Source organism: Melozone crissalis, unplaced genomic scaffold, assembly GCF_028551555.1.
Source record: "Melozone crissalis strain CALT ecotype California unplaced genomic scaffold, PUWL_Pcris_2 ptg000023l_1, whole genome shotgun sequence".
NCBI lineage: Eukaryota > Metazoa > Chordata > Aves > Passeriformes > Passerellidae > Melozone > Melozone crissalis.
The window spans coordinates 20,279,944-20,297,605 of record NW_026535801.1 but is presented as its reverse complement, the minus strand read 5'-3'; the positions used below and the strand labels follow the sequence as shown (position 1 = coordinate 20,297,605).

The following is a 17,662-nucleotide window of genomic DNA, read 5'->3' as shown; positions in this document are numbered from 1 at the left end:
AAAGTAGTGCTCTTGGCTTGGACAGCCAGCTGGAAAAGATGAGTAACTTGTCGCAGTTGCCCCACCTATCCTTATTTATGTTTGAGAAGAAGAGGCAGCGCTGCTGGTATTGCCACACGGCATCATTTGAACGCAGAGAGGCTCCTTGCTTGTGTCGCATGCGGAGTAAACTAAGTCTGGCGGTGCCAGGCAGAGGCAGAGGCAGCAGTGCTTTGCTGTGGCCACCAGAGCGAGCTGCTGCTCAAGTTTTGAGCGGAGCGGGGCCGCTCCCGGCGCGGCTCCGGGAGGAGCGCTCCCGTTAGCGGGCCGCGCTCGGGCACGGCCGGGAGCCGCAGCCGGACCAGCGGGGCAGGGGACAGCTTCGGAAACAGAGAATTGTGTTTAATAAACACCCTCAAGGTCGAAGGTGCAGTGTGGAAACCAACCTTCCAAGAGCAGAGTAGGCTGAATGTGGAGATTATTCTAGAAACAGGCTGGATCCTTCCCACTGTAAAGAAAAGACTCTCCCCTTTGCTGCAGCAAGAGATTCTGTGGGTAGAGTCCTGCATGACAGTCAGTCAGTTCAGATTTGTGCATGAAAATCAAGTGCTTAAGCATGGAGTTTGAGATATTTCTGACGGTTGTATCTAGTGTTATCAGAGGAGTGACTCTGCTAATACAAAAGCCACAGAGTAGATATTAAAACCAGCTTGAACGCCAAAGTTGGATACAGATTTACAGCTCAGCTAAAGCTTATTACACTGCTATTGACTTCACTGGAATAGTATCTGTTGCTTACAAAGTCAGACAACCTTATTATACATTAACATTTTTAATAAAGGGTAAAACAGATCAAAACCTGGCTGACAGCCATTCACTTTTACCACTAATGCAAGTGTTTCTTTTTGGCAGTTAAATGCTACTGAGCAGCGGCTCAGAAGTGCTAAGTATGGGGCCTTATGTTTTATTATCCCTGCTCTTTCCCAGTGGTTACTGATTGCTGTCAGTGAACCTTTCAGAGGCTGGCCAGATTCTGATGGTCATGGTGCTTTCAGATGTTCAGGGCAGCAAATAGTTTCCAGCTGACGTTCATCCTTGCTGATTTAATTCAATAAGGCGACCAGCAAATACAGCTAATGTTCCTATAAAACAAACTAGCATAAATATGCCAAGGAGGAGATGATCAAGCACCATTGCAACAAACTTCCATTCTTCTGCAGCCTGGGAAAGAAACAAAGGAGATGGTAAGATCTCTGCAGAGTTTGTTACAGAATTCTCGTAATTTACTATCTTGAACAAGGGGAAGACTCTTCCCTAAGTGCCATTATTGCTATGCAAAAAATGCTCATTTTCTTCTCAAAAGCAGGTCAGTGGTTAAGAAAGCCTAAACAACCTAGAAATACAAGTTCCAACACTAAACTAACCAGAAACCCTGGCAATTTGCTGAACAATTTCATTAAAAAAAATGTTGAAAAGCTTATTAGGCCAATTGTTGCTTCTGAAAGAAAGTTTAAAATCTTGAAAGCAAAATGCTTAGTTTGACTCAAATGACTTTTGTTTTTCCCTTGCTTTTTTTTTTTCTCATGAGATATCTAGGCAATTCCTAATAATTTAACCATAACCCCTGCTTTCCATACACTCTAATGCCTTGTAAAACCTTCTTGGTAGCTCCATTAGTCTTTTTTCTAGTTGTGGGACACCATGAGCCACTTGCTCTGTACCTTTTCACTGGGAACCCAGCACAGTAAGAACATGCAGAGTGCAAGGCCCCAAATACAGCAGGGCTCGTGATTTCCACCCTGGAACTCCACCTGATGGAGTGACATGTGCTGGCCTAAAGCACCTTCTGCTTGTGCCTTGGTTCTGCCATAAGTAGAAGAGGCTGCTGTAATTTATCTAGAGGACACTGACAATGAGTACTGTTTTGAGGTGGTTCAGAAGCAAATGCAATGAAGTGATAGCCTTCAGATCCTTTGGTTTATTTAGGAAACTTGACTTTTGAAACCCCCTGGAAGTGATATATCACTAGTGCCCAGATGACACAAACAGCTGGGCTCCACTTCCGAGGGGGAGTTTGCTGGTAACCTGAAGACCCTCCTTGTAAGCCAGGGAGGAAGTGGAGCCCAGAGATGTTGAAGCCATGCCAGCCCTGCTGAAGACAACAATTTGTCTGCAGAGAGGCAAAGGAGTCACGGGGAACATGAGACTACAGCCAGAGCCATTCCACATGCTCCAGGAATTTGGTCACAGGAACAAACACCGTGGTGTAAATCCTGTCGGTGGCAAGGAAGCACCTCCTTTTCAAGAGAGTGAGTCAAATTATTTTTTCAGAGAGCTCCCCTGCCTTCAGACCAGCCTGCAGCTCAACAGGAAAGGACTATGACCACCTAGGAAGGTGAAATACCAGGACTGAATTAGCCTTGCAAAATCTGCGTGAGCTGTGAAAGCTGACATAAAAGAGGGGTTAATTGTACTGAATGTGCTAGAAGGAGGCAGAGCTAGGTTTTCCTAGGGAACACTGCCATGTGTGACTATATGCTTTTATCCTTCCTTTGGCTTGCAATGTGGAAAAAGTCAGTAATCAGAGTAGCTCATAACATACTTCATTTGGAGGGACTACTTGTATTCAGGAATAAAACAAAACCTTATCAAAATTGGAAATATAATTTGTAAGTTACATTTAACACTTCTCAGAAAGCACTACTAGGCTTTTGGAGTTTGCCTTGCTTCCTGGGTTTTCAAAAACAGCAGGATCTTACTTACTACAGGGGCAAGATGCCTGAGTGGGAGACCGAAGAAATGTGTTTTGGAACTTGCTTATAATTGTTGAAACTGGTTTCCTACTCACAGACACTCCATCTCTATGGCTTCACATATCACATAAGAAAATCTTGGCACTGACACTTTTTCCTTTTCTATTATTTTGGGAAGCCAATATTCAATTAACATCTGTGACAATTATTTGTTGCTCCTTGTTGACTCCCTTAAGGGGAGAAGACCATCCACTACTGGAGCCAAACCAAGGCTTGGAATGTTTTTGTAAGGCAGGGATATTTTGCCAAAAAAGTAAGATGTAGCAAACTGAAAGCTGGAAATGAATCATGCACAAAATTGAAAAAAAAAAGCCTTACATTACTGGCTTCTTGGTCCGATTTCATCGTTTCTGCAATGTATTTGATTCCCTCTATAGCATTTTTCACATCTGGGTTTTTGGTAAGCGGGGAGTAGAAATTGACAGGCACAGAACCTGACTTCCCAGAAATGTCAGAAATATCAATATCTTCTGAAAAAATATTTTTGTCTTGTTTGTCTCTTGATGGTCGTTTCATTGTAGAGAAAAACATGACATTTGGGATGGTGTCAATAAAGATCTGCGAACAAAGGGAGAAGATGACGGTGGCTGCTCTGTGGGGCTGTGCTACAGCTGCAGCTGTGCTGAACAAAGACCAGCCTCTCCCCTCCCCGATGCTTCCCGTGCTGGGGCTGCTGCACATTCCCTCTCAGACTGTGTCACAGCCCACGCCTCAGTCACACCGGGGCTTTTGTCACCTCGTGTCCCGGGGCAGAGGGAGTCCCCGCAGGCCTGCGGCGTGTTTGCTGCCAGCCATCCCCCTGCCCTACACCCAGCATCCACACCTGAAGCAGAGGGTGATGCCACAGAGCACATCCTCAGCTGGCACGGGCTGACAGAGCTCCAGCCATCCCATCTAACTTGGATCATATTGCCTACAAATCTGATTTGAAGAATGGACTGCAAAGAAACTCTTTTGGCTACTTAGGTTTGATTTTGCTATTATGAATGTTTGCTATACCGGCATATAAGGTTTACAGTAAGAGATTTGCTGCCAGAGCAATGTTAAGCACATGCAGCGTTTCCTGTTGAAGTTTCCCTTCTGCAGGGGTTGTTTATGCTGCAGAGGGAATCTAATATAAGCTGTAACCTTAAAAACATAATTAGAAATACACAGAAAAACCTCCTTTCGTGTCATGGTTTAGTATGAACCCAGGCAGGCTTCAAAACAGCAAGGATTACCGAATAAATCAGATGGTCTTTGATACTGTCTCCCTGGCAAAGAACTTGTAATGACAGAAAACCAATCTGATTACCATTTAGACTCCTGTGCAAGGATCTCCCAAGGGCTGCAGAGCAACTCTATACTGGAAAACTACAGAGAAGATTTTTTAGCTTTTGCTAAACCATTTTTTGCAAAATGGGATGCTGAACTCAGGTATTCCCAGTGGCCTTTGTGCTCTGCACTCATGCAGGCTGGTGGCTGGTCACTGGCAGGCAGCAGTGCCTTGCAGTCAGTGGAGAATTAGGCCAGGATACATAATTCGAGTCCAGATGGACATTTTCTTTTCCCATTCCCTACCTTTAGCTGCCCATGTTTTGTCTCATATGTTCCCTGCAAGGATCTACCCCAGTGCACAATTTTGTTAACTCAAGGAGCACTTTAGCAATCTTGCTGACTTTACACACAGCTAAGCAGTAAACACTGGCTCTTGTGCTCTTTAATGTGATGCGTTTACCTCCCCAATTCTTTTTGACTTTTATTAGAAGACCTGCCAATAAAATCTGGAGCATTTGGTGAAAGCAGCAGGTGAAACCAAGGCACAGAGCTCACCTTCCTGACCCAGGGGGGCATGGTGTGCGTGCTGGGGGAGCGGTGGTGGGTGTTGATGACGATGACGGTGATGATGATCGAGGCGATGACAAACACCATGGTGAACAGCATGTACTTGCCAATCAGAGGCACTGCGCTGGAGGTGGAGGGAATCAGCTCCACGATGACCAGCAGGAACACAGTCAGGGACAGCAGGACAGAGATGCTGAGGGTCATTTTCTCACCTGTCATAAAAAAGCCAGACCCCCAAAATCATTGCTGCTCCTATCATTCAGTACAGAGAGCATTGATTTGAGAAGCAGGATGGGTAAGAGCTGTTCACACAAACACCTGTGTGCATTTGCAGGGCCATCATCTCTGCCAGCATCCAAAGCAGAAGTAGGCTTGGCAAACCTGAGAGCCTAACAGCATCTGCTCCAGCACTAAGGTGGGAATTCCCAGGAATGACTGGGCTGAGGTGTGGGTGGGTGCTGAATATTTTTACTTGCTAGGAGCATTTGGTGGGCTCTGCATTTTGAACAATGCAGCATATGCACCTTTGTGCTTGCTCCACAGCTTCCTGAGGGTTTGCTTCCCTTACTCTCTGTCTCTGGGCTGAGAGAGCAGACTAAAATCACATCTGACATCAGGTCAGTTGCTATGCATGTGGAAGGTGTCAAAAATGAATTACAAAACATTATTCACACATTTTTTTAAAATCCAGTTCAACTTTGTAGAAAGTTTTCCACTTGAAAAAATGCATCAAGTATTTAATAAGAAGGGGCATACACTGCAATTAAGTGGTGTGAAAAGCTGACAGAAGGCAAAAAGAATGAAGCAGATGAAATGGTTGCAGGGAGCATGAGTGGCTCAGCAGAGACAAAGGAGGCCAGAACAGGTCAGGATTACTCTGTGTCACAGGAGGTGACGTGTGTGTGAACAGGTAACGAGCTCTCTGCTCTGACACAATGCAAAAGGGCCTCTGTCACCCCTGTGTGCTCATTTTACTGCTGGACATACTGACATACTGACTACCTATGGCAAAACATAAAAATTATCCAGCTAAATCTTTAGTTTGCAGAAGTTAACTGGATAGCTAGTCAGCAATTTCTGTGGGAAAGCACCCCAGTTTATTTCTATCAACAGTTTCAGTTTTCAGCACTTATCCTTTCTTTGCAGAATATTTAAAGCCATTACTTTCAGTGGAAATGCCCAGTTTTAGTATGCACTGGCATTCAAGTTGGCTGGTGGTTTCAAATACTGGGAATTCCTCAGGAATTTCTTAGAGAAGAAGAGTAATTTCTATGGAAGTAGAATGAATGAATCTACATACCTGAATCTGTGGGTAGGTAGAAAACGAGCCCTGTTAGAAAGGAGAAGAGCAGGCAGGGGATGATGACGTTGACAATGAAGTAGAGGGGCAGGCGCTGCATGAGGAAGTGGTAGGTGATGTCCAGGTAGGGCGTGTCAGGGCAGCAGGCGTAGTAAACCCAGTGCTTCCAGCCACGGTAATCCTTCATCACCCACTCCCCGCTCTCCATGAAGTTACTGAGGTCTGGACGATCGCTCTCCTGGCAGCAAAACACCCCAGCAAATTCTTAGCACCAGGTATTCTGAGCCAAATCAAAACTTAGCAGGTTTGGCTCAGGAACGGGATTCCAAATAACTCATGCACTTTGTGGGGGTTTTTTGCGAGTAAAAAACTCTCATCTATGTTATTTTTCCTTAGAATACCAGCCTCTACACAGCATTGACCTGAATATTCTACAGAAACATTCAGGGATAGTAGACTGAAAAAATATGACAGGTAGGAGACATACCTGTGGGGACAGGGAAGGAGTCTTTGGCAATGGAAAGTTATGAGCAGAGAAAATATACCCCCTCAAAAAAACTCTAAACCCAAGGAAACAAACAGAAGTAGAACAGGCAGCACCATAAAAAGTGGTGCAAAGCTGCCAGAGGACAGACAGGAGACTGTTAGGGCACAGGAATAATATGTAAGAAGAATTTAGGAGCCAAACCAGGAAATCTTGTGTTAGATCTACAAATGAGAATTTTCTCTTTTACATGTAGGGTCTTCTTGTTTTTCCTGTCAGAACTAGGTCATATTCCATTCTAAATCTGAGATTTCTCTTAAAAAAACACCTACAGGTCTTTGCTGTTTTTCCCAATTACAGACTCCTTGCTTACCGGGTTAATAACAACCATTGTGCCATCGTATGTCCAAGTTCCCAACTTCATGCTGCAGTTCTGCTGGTCAAACGGGAAATGTGTGACTATGATTTCACAGTAACTCTTAAAAATGGCTGGTGGCGTCCAGGTGATCCGACCTGTGTGCTCCAGAAGGACTTTGGTGTATTTTACAATAGCAAAATCCCCGTCTGCACTGCGGAAGGAACAAGGACATTGAAAGCAATATGGGCAGCATAATCAGCAGAGTCACAAAAGGATTTCTCTGGCTGTGGGTCAAATGACTCCCCAGTGCCTGCTCCTGGAGAGGCTTCCTCTGAGGAATTGTACCCACTGGAACAGATGTCATGGGAAAACTGTCCCACCAAGGTGGTGCCACAAGGCAGAGCTCCTCCCTCCTCCCTCCCTGAGCAGCTGGCACCCCTTACTTGTTGTAAAGAACAAGGTCTGGCCGCCAGATATCGTCTGAGGGGATGCGGATTTTTTTTACGCCACCGTAGTTGTCTGGATTCCATCTGAGGTTGACGTCTGTCCATTGCTAAAGAGGGAAGATTTCGGTCCCTGAGAGCCCCTCCCAGCAGTGGGGTTAGTTTGAGTACTTCCCAGAAACAGCTCCTCCCTTGCTTTGGGACATGCAGGTAAGCATAAACATGTGGGAGTGGGACCCCCAGCTCATTTCTTACATTAACTTATACTTTGGTTTAAGAAGCTTATTAAAAAAAAAACAAAAACCCCAAAAGAAAATAACACAAAGATATCAGAAGCCTACTGTTTGAAATACAACCCCAAATGCTTTTCTTAAAACTCTTAGCATCTAGAGCACTTTAATCTTTAGATCTCAGTAAGAAGAAATGCTCTACTGTCTGACCCACCTCTCCAGGCTGCCCCTGAAGGTATGAGAGTGTAGTCAATTCCTGACTGTGTTGAGTGCATTTATTTGAATTAGATGAAATGCTTAAGAATATTTAGAGTTACCTGTTTCAGGCGCACATTGGTTGTCACAATCTGATTTACTTCATCCTTAAAAAAAAGGAAAGGGATGAAAAAAAAAAATCAGGCAGTATCAGCAAGCATCAGGATTAAAGGATGAAAATTGTTTCCTTAGAAAAACACCACCATTTGCCAGTATCACATGAGGCAGTGACTCAACACTACCCGTGTCCCAGCATACCACGCTGATGAGCTGGATGAGCTGCAGCCCCACGGTGACGACCACGGCGTCGCGATGGTCCTCCACGGGCCGCACCACCTTGTTGTAGTTACTGAACAAGTCCTCCACCAGGCGGGTCTCGTCCTCATAGCCCAGGGCCAGCCCAGCTGCACAACAGCCAGAAAGGACAACGACAGTCAGGAGGGGCAGGGAACAGGCTACAGCACCATCGGTCTGAGGCTGGCACTGAGGAAACGCTGCCAGGCAAGCTGCTGGTGGGGGATGACACCAAGTCCTCCCTGTGACAGTGGCCTCCCACCAGGAGATGAACAAATGCAAACAGGCAGGATCATGAACATCAGACTGAACATCAGGAGTCTTCCAGCCTGAAACTGTGCTAACATGCAGTACTTATGGGCAGGTAAACACCGAAAATATCCAGTCTCAGGGGTTTCTAATGTTGCCTTTTCCACCTTCAACCCCACAGCCCTTCTGTGACACTGACATTAAAGGTGAGGGCCAAGCACACCAGTCATGGAGAAGGCATCACCATCCCCACTCCTTGCATCTGCAGTCTAAGTGGAACAAGAGCTCCTCTCTGCAATGGGAGTTGCTTGGGTTGTGCAGGTGGTGAGAGAAGGAAACCACTCACTGTGTGGGGTGGGTCCATGGCCAGCTCTGCCCACAGGCTGCCCAGCATGACTTGGCTGTACTGTGCCAAAGAGCCTTGAAAGAAAAATTTCCCAGGTGAAAATGGCAGGGAACAACCCCGTTCCAGTGGAGCCTTCACAGTGCTGTGCATGGCATTGCCGTGCCAAGAAGCAAGAGCACTGGGAACAGATGGGCCCTGCCTCCAGAGAGCCTGGGGCAGGGGGAGCAGGCACACAATGACCTCAGATTGTAGCAGGCACACAATGACCTCAGATTGTAGCTGCTTCGCTGGTACAGGGGAGAAAGCAAATGGGAGGGGTGCCTGGGGATGTTTTTGTGTCTCCCCTCTTGAAGGTGGTGAGAGGGAACAGAAGAGTTGAGCCTCACTGCAAGCATTTTTGGCAGATTGCACCCTTGTCTCCCACTCTCTGTTGAATCCTGGACCACAGAAGTCAACAAGAATTTTGCTGCTGACTCCAACCTAAGCTAGGATTTCTGCTGGTTTCCTAACTGACTTTTCATCAACTTCTTCTACATAGCTGAGCTGAGATTGCCAAGGGTTCTGCCTTGGCCTTGTCCTGCCATGAGATTATATTAAAGTACTTGGATGCCAATCAGAAAAGCTGTCTGTTGCAGACAGACACTGTTTGCTTCCTCTGCCAGGAGGCTGAGTGAGGGTAGGCAGGAGGCATCTTTCAATGTTTAAGTTATGATTACAACAACCCATCTAATTGAAGCTCTATGCTTTATTAACGCAATTAAAATCCTTTCACATTTGTTCCCTTCTGGTGTAGCTTGGTAGGAATTTTGTATACTGCTTGAATTTTCTGAAAACCTTTTAGGATTACAAATATTTATTCTTTTAAGGGACAGTTCAAAAAGAATTAGCTCAGTACAACACATGCAGCTGCCAATCAATTCTACCTCCTTGTCAGTCACCCCACAACTTAATGAAACTTCTTGCAACGATTTTTCCCGTTCCAAGTCATGCTTACTAGATCCTTTCACATATTTTGAAATACAGGTAGCACTAAGGTAAACAGGAGCATGAGAAAAAGATTGCAGAGACAAAACCAATTAAACACAAACTTCTCCGCTCAAAATATCTGGTGCCTGAAATTACAAATATCTGAGCTGCTACTAATGCACTCCAAAGCTTTCTTTTAAATGATTGGGTGTGTTCATAAAACCTTACCAGTGGGACAGGCCCCTCCTGGAATACATCCTTGCTCGTGCTGATGTACATGCAGAGCCCTGGAAGGAGACACCCCCCCTTCAAGGCAATGGCTGGAACACCTTACCTGAGCAGATGAGGAGGAGGAGCACACAATGGACCTTCATCATCCTCTTGCCACAGTCATACAGATGGAGGCGCGCACAAAGCACTCAGTCTCTTCAGAGGGGGCTGTGCTGCCAAAGCACACCCAGCAGGGTGTTGGTTTACAGCACCTGTTCTGGGAGTGACAGCTGAGGGCCACCGGGCTGGAAATGGGAGCACAGTGTGCTTTACCCATCAAATATCCTCTGTGGTTTACAGAAGGTCATTTTTTTTCTAAGTATCAATGTGGTCTGTGACTTACTAAACAAATACACACACAAATAAACTAAGAAAGAATTATCTGTAAGTAACTGAGCACAAATATATATACTGCACACACTTATATACACACAACTATCTACCTCATATATACGTGATTATCTACTCTGAGCTCAACAATATCACTCAGGAACAAAACCTTGAGAGAGAGAGTCCTCTGAAGTGTTCAGCAGCATGAGAAAAGCCAGTCCATCAGTTTCCAGGACAGGAGATGAAGCAAAAAGGAAAGGTGCCACTATAAATCTGTGAATGTTCTTTGCAGTTCAGGTCATCTGGTTTCAAAAGTCTTGGAAGAGGCCCAGGAGAAAGTGACAACAACATCCACAGTGCAAATTGGCTTCTGTACCTGGAACAGATAGAGAGTATGAGCCATCAGTCTGAAAGCAAGACAGAGAGCTTTGGTAGGGTCTGTAAAATCCCAAACGGTCTGGAGAAGGCGGATTTGGATTCACTTGCTGTCCCCATGATAAAAAGTAGAGGATATTGAGGTAAAATTAGAGTTGTCCAGCTTAACCAAGACAGCTCTTCACAGACCATGTCTGCAGTGGAGTTGGGGGCCACAGGACTGTCTGTTTGCAGAGGTCTATCCCTGTTCAGAAAAAATAGCCTGCCAAATAATTTTATACTATTGAATGCACACATACACACACTCCCCCTAAGAAGTCTGTCACTGACTCTGGGGTGGTGTCCTGGGGGTAGGTTGCCAAATGCTAATGGTGTTCTTGCATTTTTCTCAGGCAGCTGCCATGTGGAGATAGGACATGGCTCTGGGTGACCTGCCACAGCCATTCTTACACTGTGTTCCAAATTCCCTTTTCCAGAAAACATTCCCCACAAAACCCTTCCCTAGCTTTGCCTCTGGGTGACACCAGAGGTATTTTCTATTTCTGCTGTATGTCCTTGGTGCTGTCTGCCAGCTGGCTTGGTGTTTCATGCTGAATGCCTTTATTATTATTTTAATTATTTTTTAATCACTTTCCCTCACCCACCTCCCTCCAGTAAGCATCCAGCCTCTGCCTTTACATTCCTCCTCCAGTTCAAACTCTCCATCTACATAACTCCGGCCTTGTTCCTGGCCAGCAGCTCCCATTGTTGCAGAGATCTTGTTTCAAACCAGCGTCTGAGTGCTCCCAGCCTTTATCCCAGGCCGGCAGCTGCCGTGGAGATACAATTGCATGGAGGCATTGTGGGAATGCTGAGCAGGGCCCTCCGGATCCTCTCGGGGTCCCAAAGCATTCCTGCCCATCCCAGCAGGGCTCCAAGATGGATGAGTGTTTCCACACTCTGGCACACGACAGCTCTCGGCTAGCAGAGGTGTCTGTCTGTCTGTCTGTCCTGACAGGGCTGTCCCTTGGGGCTGGCAGGGTGCAGAGGGCGTGGGGGCCCCAGCGAGGCTGCAGCCCCACAAGGGGTTGTGGCTCTTGCAGCCTCCCCCGCTGGCTGGGAGTCATTGCTCGTGTCGGAAGAGGAAGGAGCAGGTATTTGTGGAAGGCCTTTGGGGAGCAGCGGCCTGGCTCTGAGAAATGTTCCCTGGCAGGGACACAAAGCCTTTTACCTCGCAAAAAACCCGAGGCAACCTGAGCTACTGCAGTTAAATATGGATAGAGAAGTGAATGCTGCTTGTTGTTCAGCTAGGGAATGTGACCCATCACGACCGAGGTGAAAAAGCAAAGGGAAGGGGCTGAGCCACACTGAATGCCTGAATTTGATCAGTTGCTAGGATGGGTATTTTTCTTTTTTCCTTCAGAGTATTCAGTGGATTTTTTGACAAACGTTTCTTTCCCACACAAAAATCCCTTTTAACATCTATCTTGACTCCAGCCTTTTCAGCTTGTTTTTATGAGCCCTCTCCTCATCCTTCACACAAACCCACCTTCCCCTGTAGTAATGGCAGACCAGCCTCATTCAGACGGATTGGAAAGCAGCAAACTCCCTGCTTGCTGGATGTAGGGCACGGCTCCTTCCATCCATGTGTGAGGAATGAGCCCTGCAAGGGCTCCTGCCCACGGGAAGCCAGCTGTGAACCAATATTCCTGCAGGTGGGGTGCTTTGGCAGAGTGGCACTGCACAGACATGGGCAAGGTGAGCAGGACACCTGATACTTTGGACAGAGTGAGGAATACAAGGTGTTAAGTGGAATTTCTGTCACAGAATTGTGTGCAGAGAGGCAGTGCCCCATGGAAGAGAGCCGGTGCCAGAGGCTCCAGCAGACACACGGACAACAGGGCCTGTGGGAGGGTGGAGGTGCTGAGAAGCAGAAGCAAAACTAATCAAAAGAACAAAGAAAGGTTAGAGAGTACATCAGGGAAATTAAAGGAACGAAAACTTGAAAATAATAGTACTGTCCAGCAGTTTTAGCTTCAGTTTTCAAATGCAGTATATTCCTTTTTAAATGCGTTTTTGTATCGGGAAAATGGCATTGCTGGCGGCAGTAGATTATGGCAGCACTGTAAAGCAGATGGTAGACAAACATTTGTGAGTTTGCCACGCGTTCGTTCCCAGATTTCCCCGCTTACCTCACGGCACACGTTCCCGCTGGATCCCAGCTCGGCCCCGCGGCCACCAGATGGCAACAGCTGGACGAGGGATGAGCCGCGCACGGCAGCGCGACCGCGAACCCTCCCTGGCGAGGGAAAACGGGGAGCAAACATCTTCCACAAGAAATTCACAAGGAATTAATGACAGTCTTGAGATGCTGGAGGACTGTACTTACCCAGCTTACTCCAGTGCCCATAAGAATATGCTAAGCATTAATATACATGTCAGAACGTATTGATAAACATGATTAAATTCCTCAAATCAAGAAATCCAAAGATGCAGTTTTCCATACTCAGACTCATCTCCACCAACCCACAAAAACGTTTTATCACCACGGATGCTGGTGGCAAGTTGGGTTTCAGCAGATATTTTCTTTATTTTCTATTACATCACCCGAAGGAATTGAAAATACCCAAAACTTGCTCAGAAGTGGTGATCTGAAACTCTGCAATTACAGAGCTTTCATATTATGGCAGAGACATGGTGCACAGTTACCTAATCTGAATGATGCTTCTGGAAAGAAAATAAGAACTTGAGTCTGGAAAGAAAGAGAAGAGCAAGGAAAAGGTCCCCAGTCAAACAGGGAAACCAGATCCTAGGGGTCTCTGCTTCTGGAGGTGACATTACTATATTTTAAGTGCATATTCAGATGCTATTTGTAAGTATTTAATAGAGTTACTGTGCAGTGCAGAAAGTGGAGCTCAGCATAACCTGACTTCTGGAAATACATGTGTCATATCCCTGCCCCATTCCATACAGTGAGTGGGACCACAGGAGCATTTAGCCTGAAGTATTTCTCTGGATGCTCACATTTACCTGTTTAGATACATCTGCCTGTTTCTAATGATGATTCTCCACTGGAGTAACTGCAGAGCAGGCTGTTCAAGTTTAGCTGCACATGAAAGCTGCTGGTTCAGCTCCCATGAGCTCTGACCTATTTTGGCCAGTGTTCCATAGTTCAGAGTTTTGCTGAAGGCATTTTGAGGGGTGCTCCACTGAACAGCCAGGGGAAGGAAGAGGTGGCAATGCAGGGTTGTTTTAATGCTTAAAGCTGCTGCCCAGATTGACACAGGCCCTTCTCTGTTGCCCACAAGGATATAATTGACTGCAGCCCTTCTGCAATGTCATCACTCCCAAATACAAAACAAATCCTGAAACATGGGGCACACATTCCCCATATAACCCCAGCTGTGGGATGAGAGCATAAATACCCCTCTGGATGTCACCTGCTTCCCATGGAACTCCAGTGCCATGGCGAAACCATCCCACATCACACCTGCAGTGAGTACAGCCAGGATCAACTTTTGTGATCCTGAGAACACCTCTGTAACCCTGTGGGAGCCTCAGGGTGCCTGCCTTTGGGGTGCAGGTTCTCTCATTGCTGGTATGATCTGGATAAACACACTGAAACAAGTTTGGTTTATTTTTAATCCTGCCAGTGAGCTGAGTGGCAAAGTCCTCTCCCTCCCCACATGGAGCTTCCCCTCCATAAGCCCTCACTGGTCCCAGAAAACCCCACAGATCCCTGCAAAGCATCCCTCTCACCTGGGGCTGCAGTGTTTGCCTTCAAAAAGTCAACATCTACCTCACTGGGCTACCTGAGCCTGCAGAGTGTTTTAAAGCAGGAAATGCCACCCTCCACCATGCTCCCAGGGACAGACTTCTACTCCTGCACATGACACACTTGGAATTGTTGATATGTGCTTTACCCAGGACTGACCTCATGCCAAATACTCACTTTTATTGCTCATGCTGGGATCTTTGCCAACACACACAGAATTTTCTTGGTAATTAGTGGAAAATACTGACTTCTGTGGCTCCTGGTGTGTAGCTCTCACCTATCACACAAAATTTATTTTGCCTCCTTGGCAGCCTGCAACATCTTGGCTGTGTTAGACAAAAGGGAACTTACAAGCTTGTGTTTACAATTGATAAAACAGAAAAACAAAAATACAGCCTAAACTCCAGCAACACCTTCAGAAACATCAGAGAGACAACTATGTCCCTGCAGGAGAGTGGGGGCTGCCAATGGCAAGGCACAAATGGCTGGGACACTGAGCACCAGGCAGGAGGCAGAGGTGGCTCCCCTCCTCTGACAGCCCCACAGATTTTACTTAGCATTTCACATGAAGACAAATTCCAGATTTCCCTGCTCACCAATATTTGGGATTTGACAGGAGTTCAAAACACCATACTCAAGGCAGTTGGGGGAATGTCTTGGTAAACACACTGCACAGCAAGGGGAGCAGTGTGAGTGCAAGCCAGGCTGTGCAGGAGCCAGAGGAGCAGCCCCACAAGAGAAACTGGCACTGAAACAGTTCCAGTTTAATGAGCCTTAACAAAGCTTGGGTTATGGATCAGCCTGATTGTGAGGTTCCTCCTCCTAGCAGACAAAGCTACATCTGCACTGCCTTGTCACACTGCCCTGGAGCTTGCACACTGCCTGTGCTCACACAGGACAGGTTTCAGCTCTGAAGCTCAGCACAGCAGTGGTTTGAGGTGAGAGCAGCTCAGCAGTGCCCAGATGATACACATGCAGCATCCAGCCCGACCACACTGCCTGCACCAAAAAGAGTATGTGACCATGTGAGCAATTCCCTTGGTCACTTTTCCTGGCTACTTCAGGTAACCAATTCTGAGCACTTTTTATCTTCCCTTTCTCCTCTTTCTGTGCCCCCTGCACTGGCAGGTCACTGGGATGGTGCTGTGCTGGCTGCTGGCTCTGCAGGAGGGTTGTGGCAGCAGCAGGAGCCTCATCCTTCACTGACACTGTCATCAACCTGCCCACAGCTCAGGTGTGAGGCTGAGCTGACATCTGAGCTGCAGGGCAAGAAGGGAACATCACTGGGGGTTTGCCTCCCACCAAGAGAAAGAGAATGGCAGATTGCTCCTGGGGGAGGTTTCCAACCCAAGGATGGACCCAGGCCACTGAACAAGCCAGTCCCCACTTCCCATGGCAGTACCTGTGACTCCTCCTGTAGCTTCCCCACTGCCAATATCCTCCCAAGTCAATGCCAAGTTGATTCTTTTCTGCAGCTTCTGACAAACCCTTCTTGGTTTATGCTACAGAGAGAGAACTTCAAATTTAGCTGTGGGCAGGCCACAATTCTTCCTTCAATGAGGGGGCATGAAGGAGCTGTAGAGGCTCAGCATTGCACTGTATTTGAAATGGTTGAGAAGAGTGAGCATTTGGATTACTGAGCATGGACTGCTGGGGTCTGGGATTTTTTTGAACAAAATTTAAACCCAAGGTACTGTAACACATTTGGAAATGATGCCTTTTCTCCAAATGGCAAGAAGAAGTACTTTCAGGAGAAGATCACAGCTTTCCATGAGGAAGGGATTTGCAAGTGTCAATGCTACTGACCTTGCAGCAGATGTTGCACCTCCTCACATCCATTTCATTATTGGCCTCTGTCTACTTTAAATAAAAGTACTCAGCTGGACTGCAAACCTCCCTTTCTGTGAGGTATCTTGTCCTGCACCACACTGCTGGTCTCTAACTCACCTTGCAGCAACCTCACTGTACCTGAACTCCAGCAGTTTAGTGGGAGATGTCAAATGAGAGTTGTTGCCTGGTATAAACAACATATGTCCAACATCATGATGCTGGAAAACATGAAAGGGGATAAAAGAGCAGATAACAAATTAGAAGAATCTCTCACCTTCCCCTTTTTGAGAACAGAGCAGGTGCTGGATTTGAGCAGTGAGCAACAGCATGATGCTGTGTTAAGTTCTTTTGAGTTTAGTGAATGATCCTTCAAGCAAGCTTTAGGATACACTACCTTATGAATATTAATCTATAGAATGAGTAATTTTAATAGTTGTACAATCCTATTTGCATTAGTGACAGAGTTAGTAATGAGTCATAAAAAAAGAGGCACGGAGAGAAAGCTTAGCATTCAATCTCTAGGCTTGGTAGCAAGAAAGAAAAATTACAGGCAACATAATGCTTGAAAATAAATCCTAGCTGGCTGCCAAATATATATTTCAAAATAAGGCCTAATTGCCTCAGGAAATGCATTAATCAGAGGGTCCCAGAGGCCTGAGAACCATTTGCTCCAATTGACCAAGGCAGAGTACTGATAAACACCTGAGTAATGCAAGGAGCTATACATGTCCTTGAGACAAAATATATGAGAAATACAAAAGGACATCTAAATAAAAGCTCTTAAACAAGTTCCTTGAGCAGCTTACTGACATCACTCTTGGGAGAGACCAAAGAAAAATGTTACTCTGATCATGAAACCAGCAAGAGACATTCAATAATCACTGAATCACGCTGTCCAAATTGAGATTTAGCAGGAGGCATCAAGAAGAATATCTCTGTGGCCCAGACCATGGAGAGAGACAGTCAGGCCATGAAGAAATGATCAGGTTATGCAAGGGCTCTGGTGAAGAGCACAACTCCAAATGTCCATGACTAAGGCAGGGGAAGGATGTGCTGAAAAACTGAAGAAGAGCTGGACATAAAAGCTAACGTTTATAGCTTTCCAAAAGTGACAGTGGATTGGAGGGTACAAGTGCCACCTCTCCAATGACACTGGACAAACTAACAGTCTATCAAATTTCTCTTCTTCCATAAAAGAATGCCAAACAATAAGTTATTTACAACAAAGTGTGTTAGAAAGTTTGCTACAAGAATGTAAACATCAGAAAGCTTAGAAATCTTAAAAAATCAAAGCAACAGTTCCCAGCCCTCTGTGGGGCACAGGGCCCCTGCCCAGAGCCCAGGCTCTCTCCTTGCCTTGCTGGTTTGCTCGGCAGTCCCTGGATGCACACACACGTCCTGGCCCTCCTCCCCGTGTGTTACATAAGCTTCCCAGGGCTGAGGTGTAGTTGCTAAGCAGTAATTCTGCACGACTAAAAAAGAAACCCATGATTGCTACGTTCACTAAATGTTTTTTTTCCCCAACTGCAATATAATTATAGCTATAATAAAAACATTGCAGA

The 17,662-nt window shown here is 46.1% G+C and overlaps 1 protein-coding gene across 1 annotated transcript; it reads right to left on the bottom strand.

Moving 5' to 3' along the window:
* Window positions 1-562: 562 nt before the first annotated feature.
* On the bottom strand, window positions 563-10,088 carry CHRNA1 (cholinergic receptor nicotinic alpha 1 subunit). The gene is given in 11 exon segments (XM_054277850.1): window positions 563-1,200; window positions 3,111-3,350; window positions 4,605-4,828; window positions 5,917-6,154; window positions 6,774-6,969; window positions 7,202-7,311; window positions 7,749-7,793; window positions 7,945-8,090; window positions 9,876-9,961; window positions 9,963-10,052; window positions 10,054-10,088. Coding segments are annotated over 11 exon segments (1,542 nt in total). The 3' UTR covers window positions 563-1,068.
* Window positions 10,089-17,662: the final 7,574 nt, after the last annotated feature.